This window comes from Peromyscus eremicus, chromosome X (assembly GCF_949786415.1).
Source record: "Peromyscus eremicus chromosome X, PerEre_H2_v1, whole genome shotgun sequence".
NCBI classification, from domain to species: Eukaryota; Metazoa; Chordata; class Mammalia; order Rodentia; family Cricetidae; genus Peromyscus; species Peromyscus eremicus.
In genome coordinates this window covers 42,576,211-42,584,758 of record NC_081439.1, presented here as the reverse complement: position 1 = coordinate 42,584,758, position 8,548 = coordinate 42,576,211, and the positions used below count along the sequence as shown (strand labels likewise).

At 43.8% G+C, this 8,548-nt stretch overlaps 1 protein-coding gene across 1 annotated transcript; it reads right to left on the bottom strand.

Annotated features, from left to right (window-relative positions):
* Nucleotides 1-2,866: 2,866 nt before the first annotated feature.
* Nr0b1 (nuclear receptor subfamily 0 group B member 1) lies at nt 2,867-7,189 on the bottom strand. Its single transcript, XM_059250407.1, has 2 exons — nt 5,981-7,189; nt 2,867-3,467 (listed from the first exon to the last, which is right to left on the bottom strand). The coding sequence occupies exons 1-2, from the start codon at nt 7,173-7,175 to the stop codon at nt 3,223-3,225; spliced, it is 1,440 nt and encodes a 479-aa protein (XP_059106390.1). The 5' UTR covers nt 7,176-7,189; the 3' UTR covers nt 2,867-3,222.
* Nucleotides 7,190-8,548: the final 1,359 nt, after the last annotated feature.

Genomic DNA, 8,548 nt, shown 5'->3' with positions numbered 1-8,548 from the left:
TGTGTGTTCCCACACTGTATCCACTTATCATTAGACACAGTTCCCTTTCTTTGTGCCCCAGGTAGCCATGTTTTATAATTATGCTTGGTATTTTGTATAGTTGAGGTACTCTAAACCTGGAACCAACATTCAGATGGAGGTACATTATTGAAGCTTTAGACGTACAATTCATAGGAGTGTGACTTGTTTGTTTCTTTTTAGAAATATGCTTTAGTGAAATCAGACATCTGATGCTCAGAAGCTAAGTGTTCTCTGCCCTGACATGCACATTTTTACATGGGTCAACATGGACAATATAGATTAGTAGGGTAAATAGTGCTTAGGACTGGCCACCCAACTATCTTTTCCTACAATGTCTAGTGTCTGCTGATGCTGAAAACAAAAAAACAAAAAACAAAAAACCTCTAGTTTTTCTGAAACACTGAATTCACAGATCCTATTTCCTGGCCTGAAACCTGATGCTGTCTGCTACGGGCTAGTTCAGTTTCACCACAGAATTGTGCTAAACCAAAAGCAGGTACAGGCTCCATGGAAAGAATTCGATCTTCTAGCTGTTGTCCCCAGTTAAAGATGTTGCTCGGTGACATCATATCACCAAAATGTTATAGATGCTAGAACTTCTGGTGGATTCTGAATATTTCCAAACCAACTGCTTTCCTAACTCATGATCCCTGATGGAAGCTGCAGTTTGGGGAAGATGTGTGACAGCTTCTCCCCACAAGATGTGCCATAGTCCAGTTGCACTGAAATATTATTTGGTGAAAAATTCTTTTGTCTCTCTTCCACGCAGTCCTTCCAAATGAAAAGACACGGCGAAAAAAGCCTAAACCAGTTAAGAAAAACCATGAAGTTAGGAGAGTATCGAATAGGACACTGATTTTGTAAAAAGAAAAAAAAACCAAGATGTCTCCGAGGTAGGCATTGGGAACTAGTAGGACATTAATGACTTCTAAACTACTTCTGGAGCCTTTTCCTGTGCCAGAAGGAAATTTACCATGCTGCCTTTGCAAGCTGTGATCCACATGAACTCTTGGGGATTGTGAATTTTACATGTGGTCCCTAATCATCATGTCATTGCCTCAGCCTTGGAAGGTGTTCAGGTCAACTTCAACTTACTGGCCACAGAGGAGAGGGATCAGGTTAAAAAAAAAAAAAAAGATTCAGAAGGAAACAAGGGTAAGAAGTCACTGGTCGACCTTAGGCAGAACCTTAAATTTAAGTTGATGGGATTTACTTCAGCTGCTAAGTCTGGGCCTCCTAAAGGGCGTGGGATCAATGTTACAGGTTGTTCTCATACTACTGTGTCGTTCCACTGCTTAGAGACATCCTGACCATGGGCCAGAGGGGCAGAATGCACAAAAAGGAGTGAGCACTTAACCTGATTGCTGGTTGATGGAGGGCTTGCTTAAAAGGTAGACTCGGGGCTGACAGCTGAGAACATTGATTTAGGAAGCATTCCCACTTTGCCAACTCATAAAGGTGACTCTGTACCTAAATAATTTTTGCAGAGTGATTCACATTGACCACTTTTTCTTCTATATGTTTGGAATTTTGCTGTATGCTAGGTAGAGGAAGCCTATATAACTAGCCACATTAAAAAAAAATAACTCCTTTTCTGAATCTTAAAGGGTTTCTCGGGGAAGAAATATTAAAATGTTGCAGATACACTTGTGAGTTTTCTTTGCTGTGGGAAGAATATACCCTGTGGCACTTCCTGGGAGGTAGAAAGCAAAAGGAGGCTTTCTTGTGAATTCTTCCACATTCTGCCTATGTGGCTTTACCCTTATAACCAAGCTATATATCCTTACTATTATCACTTTAATAATTCTTAACCTTGAATATAACTATGTGCTGGGCTATATATTTCCTTATTGCACTAGGAATGTAGATATGTTGAAATTATAATTATACTGACCATTGCTTTTAAGTTAGACAGTACACCTGCTACCAGTTTCTTATCTAACATCTTGATAAGAAGCACATATATTATACCACATATAAAATAATTATGTATTTAACTGTTAATATTGTTCATGGAGACGATTAATTCCACTTGCTACATTGCTCTGAGTGCCTGACCCTTACAAATCGCTAACAAGATCTTCACATAAAGATGTTTAAGACTCTTCTTGAGGTGGACACAGTGGCATACACCTATAATCCCAACTCTTGGGAAGGTAAGCAGGAATAATTCTGTGAGTTGGAGAACAACCTGGGCTACATACTGAGTTTATACGAGCCTTAGCTACAGAGTAAGACCCTGTCTCAATTTTAAAAAAGACCCCTTGAAATTACATTGGACTAGATTAGCTGATTACTAAGAGGAAATGTGCTTCTTCTAAGTAAATAGAGCTATATAACCTTGAATTTTATTTCACAACAAGGAAGAAATATTTCTATAGATTGCCTTTAAAGGGGCTGCAGGAGGCAACTTCATAATTACATGTCAGGATTGTGTAATTTCACAGTTACCTAAACAGTGTACCTATAAGGTGGGATATAATGAGGGTTTTATGGTCATGTTGAACTTGCTGAAACGATGATGCCCCCTGACAGAATGTGGGCTTATTATGGAACTTTAGGTCAAATCCATAATTATATACAGAAAATTACAAATTCCAACTATGACAATATTTTTTTCACTTTCAGAACACAGATTGCCTTTTAGGTTTCAGGTAGGAACAAAGACAATCTTTTATACAGTTAATGGAGGCAAAAATGAATCTAGACAAAATAACTTTTCATTGGCACTGACATACTGTAACATTAAATCTCATGGAGTTACTTATGAACATACCTTCAGTTATGTTAGCCAGATAAAAAAAAATTGAAGACATAAACCCCAAGAAAACTCTTTCCAGTCAAATTAGTGGTTAATATCTTAAATTTTATTAAAACTTACTATTATAAATTTTATTTGGCAGGGTCAATGGAAAGAGAAGTTACATTTGTGAAATTAGCTTGTTAGCATAGTACCATGATCTTAAAGATGTATGGAGGTATGTTATTTGTTAGTAAATGCTTTCCTTTACAAGGAACCAGTATGAAGAAGAAGGGTTTTTACACTGCCTGTAGCTAAAGTATTTCTTCAATTGAATACAAATATACTATGCATGTAAAAATACAAGAAAGTTTGTTTTCACAATATTTAGCACTCTTCTGCCTACAGCTAAGGTTTTTCCTTCTTCTATGGTAAAATGCACTTGAGTAGCCCACACGCCTTCACAACTTTGCACAGAGCATTTCCAGCATCATATCATCCATGCTGACTGCACCAATGATGGGTCTGAAAAAGAGTTCAGTGATGGCATCAGTATTGATGAATCTCAGCAGGAAAAGGGCGCTATTCAGTTCAGCCGATCTGATCGGGTACTCTCTCTGCATCATCCTGATGTGCTCACTGAGGATCTGCTGAGTTCTCCACTGAAGGCTCTGGATGTACTTCACGCACTGCAGGCCAGGCAGGTCTGGAAGTAGAGAAATCTCTTTATTTTAAACAGCTCACCACAGAGATCTTTACATTTTTAGACCACATTAATTGTTATTGTCGCTTCCCAATTAAAAAGTGCTCAAGCTTCTTGGTTAAAAGGGTTTTCTGTGGCAAGAATAACACGCTGACAACAGTCCTAAGTTTTCAGAAGCAACACTTTGAAGAATGAAGGAATGTGCACTCATTTCTATTGAATATTCAGTAGGTTTGTGCGCACACACTGGTGGTGAGTCAACAGAAGCACACTGAGAATATAACTGACTGCATCACAGCTCCAGTTCATGTTCCGTGAAAAGATAAAAAAAAACTGATGTTGTTTCAAGGGAAATATACCTATGAGAACTATACCAGCTGATGGTGATAAGAAGTTTTGACAAATTACACATATTTTGCCATTCTTTCCCACACTTATACTGATTGTCAGTCATTAGATTGTAAACTTCACAGCCATAAACTGTAACTCATGTGTTTTCTATTATTGGACTTCGAGTTGATATTACTCTAGAGGTTCATAATGAATTAAATGCTAAGGATTAATATTTTACTCACTAACCATGATTTCCAAATTCGAAAAAAAGTTAAAAAATATGATTCTCACAAGTGTTCCAAAGGGTTCTTTTGGAGAAAAGAACTGACAGAAAAGTCTGTTGTTATTTTTTTAAAAGCATCCTCTTAGGGACATTGAAAGGTTTTATAAAAGATAAACATAAAAACATCACAGAGTGTAAGATGATTCAAAAGCAACTTTGAAACAGATTTGGTTTAAATAATGATATAATTTTGCTTCTTTTTGCTACCAAAATTCAACGGAAGAATATTTTAAAAGCATTATGCTTTAAAAATAATAATCCTGATAGAAAAGAAGCATTCCTATTATAGGCAAATATCAAATTATAAAAAGCAACACAATAAAGAAACACCTTATGTAGATTATGATTCTGATTTCAACAGTCCATGCATTAACACCTTCCCTTTCTATTTCTGTCCTAATACCCAAGCTTTAATCTCTACTTGATTGTGTGTATGCCCCACTGAGAAAGTTCCTCTAGGTCTAAATAGGCTGGAGGTTTGCCCAAGCTTCATTTGTGAAGGCACCCTTCCATTTCACTCCACAGTCCCTGGCCCTCTCCTTAAAGTAACTAACTTTTCCTCTTTGCATTCCAAATTCTTTTTAGGATAGAAACTAAGAGGTTTCCTTATGGCATTCTTATGCATACTGTTTGTTTGCCTCCTTGCCAACTCCTCACACCTTCGTGCCACACCCCCTACTTGTACCCTCCCACCCACCCAAAACTTCAATGTAAAGACAGAAAAAAGGCAGATGGATTCCACAGTTTACATATCTCCTTTTCTTTTACTTATCTCCTTGTGTTTAAACCCATTTATATGTTTATATATAACTGAAAACTTTGTGTATCTTTATTATATATAAGGTTTTAAAGATAAGGACAAGGGGATGCAGAAAGGTAATCAGGAAAAAGGCCACACGTTTTACAGACGTTACATTGTGCATAAATGCGGGTGCATTCCTATTTAAAAACACAGTTTGGCAGGATAAACTCCTACTGAGAGAGTACTCAAAAAATAGAGGAAGAGTGAGAGGGAGGAGAGAGGTAGGGAGAGGGAGAAGGGGAGGGAAGGAGAGATGGACAGAGAGGAAAGGAGGAAGGGAGGAGGGAGGAAGAGAGGGAGGGAGATAGACAGAGAAAGATACAGGAGGAGGAGGAGGAGGAGGAGGAGGAGGGAGGGAGGGAGGGAAGTAGGAGTGTGAGTGTGTGTGTGTGTGTGTGTGTGTGTGTGTGTGTGTGTGTGTGTGTGTTGGGGGGGCAAAGGATGTGAAACAGGGTCAAGGAGAGTGGGAAACTACTGGAAATACCGACTTCTGAAAGCTAAGACTTGGTCTCCACTTTGAATCTCAATAGAGCAGGATTAACAATTGGCTGAAAGAGTGAGAAAACTGTTTCTCAGATGGCCTCAAAAAATCACCTAAATCACTTGAGTTTGCAGACTTGCAGAATCTGGGCTGGGCCGAACTACTAACTCCCGAGGGGAGGAGCTTGGGAAGACTTATCGCCCCCCTCACCCAACAAAATCTCTTCTTAAAGGCAAATTTGGAAAACAGGGGAATAAGAAGAGCTTGTGTGAAATAAGCAAAAACTTTTTTAAAAAGTTAAGCTACTGGACTTCAGGGAGAGCTAAAGAGGGAAGAAAGAGCCATGTCCCAACGAAGGCAGAAACTTCTGTAGCAGCAGATAATAAAAGTAGAGCGCCAAGTAAAAAGCTTACTTCTTACCCACCCCATCCAGTACCGAGTTTCCGGCAGAAGCTCACCCACTTGGTGGGGTATTCGGGATGTGTCCATCAGCTTTGCAGAATCTGTCACAAGGCCTCACGTGGGCTCCAACACCCCTATAGCCACTGAAAACTCCTAAGTGCCTGTGTGCGGAGGTGGTGCTTTTCTGACCTGGTGAGACAGTGCACAAGGCTTACCTGGGTTAAAGAGCACGGTCCCCTTCAGATAGGCATACTCCTTGGTATCGATGTTCAGACTCCAGCACTTGATAAAGAAGCTCTTTATGGCTTGGACCGCTGCGGCTGAGGGCAGGTGCCCAGCCTCTGTGGACGACACCATCTGTGGCTCCTCTGTGGCCTGGGACTCTGCGGGCTCCGCGCCCTCCGTCTCCTGCCGCCTGGTGGTGAGCATCTTCTGCGGCACGCTGGGCTCGGAGATCTCCATCATCTCGAAGTGCAGGTGATCTTGGGCTAGCTCAAGCATGAGTAGGGGCGCCCAACAGCTCCGCACCAGCACCAGCTGCTGATCCAGGGGCAGGATCTGGAAGCAGGGCAAGTACTTGACGAAGCGCAGGGTCTTCAGCAGGCCAGCAGACGCTGCCTCGCACACCACCTGTGGATTCTTGAGTGCCAACGGACGCTGCACGCCAGACGAGGCGTCCCACCAGGGGGCCCTGGGCTGCTCTTCCGGAGCCGCGGGCGTTTGCTCCGCGGGCGTTTGCTCCGCGCTCCCGGGCGTGCCAGGGGCAATGCTGCTCTGCTGGGGCTGCTGGTCACCGCACCCGTAGCCGCCGCGGCATAGGAACGCCATGGCCTGTGCTCTCTGCAGCCCCTCGGAGGCACCCACACTCTGCGTACAGTAGGACAGCTGCCACCACTCGCCTCCGCGACGTGCCTCGGGCGCTTCCGGAGCCACGTGCGTCTGCTTGGCGCTAGTGAGCAAGCTGTACAAGATGCTGCCCTGCCTAGGGTGCTCTTCTCCGCAGAAGCAACAGCGGTACAGGAACGAGGGGGCCCGGCCGGCCGGCGGCCCCTCTCTGCCCACCAGGGGCTCGGCGCTGCCACAGGCGCAGCCCCAGCACGGAGCTCCGAATCGCACCCTGGGCGCCTCTGTCACCGCGCTTGACTGCTTGGCGCTAGTGAGCATAGAGTAGAGGATGCTGCCCTGGCGCGGGTGGTTCTCCCCGCAAAAGCAGCAGCGGTACAGGAGGGACATGGCTTGCCCGCCGGGCAATCCCTCCCTGCCCACGAAGGGCTGAGCGCCGCAGGCGCAACCCCAGCACTGAGCCCCTAAGCGCACCTTGGGCTCTTCCGGAGCCGCGTGCTTCTGCTTCGCGCTCATCAGTAGATTGTAGAGGATGCTGCCCTGCCACGGGTGGTCCTCACCCGCCATGGCCCGAGGCTCCTGCAGCCCGTTCTGCCCAGTGGCCGCCGCCTGGGACTTATTTATACTGAGCGCGCACGCAAGCGCGTCCGCCTCCTCCCGCCTGGACAAGGGCGCAGAGGGGGACGCGCCGTTGTGCTTGAATGTGTGTGCTCATGACCTCGGAAGTTCAAAAGGTCAAACACTCCTTAGAAGCTGGAAATCGAAGGGGAACATCTCAACGCTGGAGCTCCTGGACCGTCCCTTCCTTCCTCACTCTACCCCTTCTTTCCCTACCTGGGGAAGAAGAGAGCAGTGAACCCGGGGCGGCAAGTTAGGGCTCTGTTCCAACTCTCGCCGCTGGACTCCGAAGTCTAATGTATTCCCTTTACTGGAGGAAAAAGTGCTTAAACGGAAAAATAGTCCATTTCTATGGCATCTTCATAAACTTTTATGGAACGATCACAATTTGTCTAACTTGCATTTTGTATAATGTTTGGAGCGTGAGCTCTCATTTTCTAAGACCTTGAAAAGTGTAGACCCCCAGATCAGTACCATAAGCATCACACCTGGAGGCTGAAATGCCTTCTCTCCAGCCCCAGCCAAACTACCTGAGTGTGAGTTTTAATGAAATTCATCCTCAGGCTATACATATGCACCTTAAATTTGAAAATCAATGTTGGAAGCAGGCAATAATAAATATTCAGTTTAATTCAACCAATCACTCCTTGTGTCCTAGATGCTTGGATCAAGAAGCTGGGGGGCTGGTAGGGTCTGTAAACAGTATGCACTTGTAGCTGAATCTTGGAAACACAATAACCACAAGATTGCTAATGTGAGAACTTCTTATACTTTTGTAGAAGCAGAAAGCTGATAACTGTTCCTGTTCCCAACCATCCTAAGATACTAATGACAAATACCAGAATCAGAAAGCATGAATGCTGGCATTTGTCATAGAACCTTCTTTCTTTCGTCTCACACAGACATGAGACCAGGGGCTTCTCTCTATTCAACTATGTGAATTTTGTGTAACATACTAATTCTTATACCCACTAGCCTCCTAACTTTACGAGTGCAAGCCTTTGGCCTTACTGAACAGGAAAGGGGATTAGAGCATACCAATTGGTATCGGATCTCTCTCTCTTCCATTCCCCTGTGGTGGTATTGTGTTCCCCGAAATATTGTGCACTCTAATAAACTTATCTGGGGTCAGAGAACAGAACAGCCACAATATTAAACATAGAGGTTAGGCAGTGGTAGCACAACGCCTTTAATCCTAGCATTCCAGAGGCAGAAATCTGCCTGGATCTCTGTGAGTTCAAAGCCACACTGGAAACAGCCAAGCATGTTGACTCAAGCCTTTAATCCCAGGAAGTAATGGCAGGAGGCAGAAAGGTATTTAA

Excerpts from the sequence above, each read along its gene's own strand:
- Nr0b1 (XM_059250407.1), bottom strand. The coding sequence starts at position 7,175 with ATGGCGGGTGAGGACCACCCGTGGCAGGGCAGCATCCTCTACAATCTA. Across the intron at positions 3,468-5,980 it reads GACCGTGCTCTTTAACCCAG|ACCTGCCTGGCCTGCAGTGC; the intron begins GTAAGCCTTGTG and ends CTCTACTTCCAG.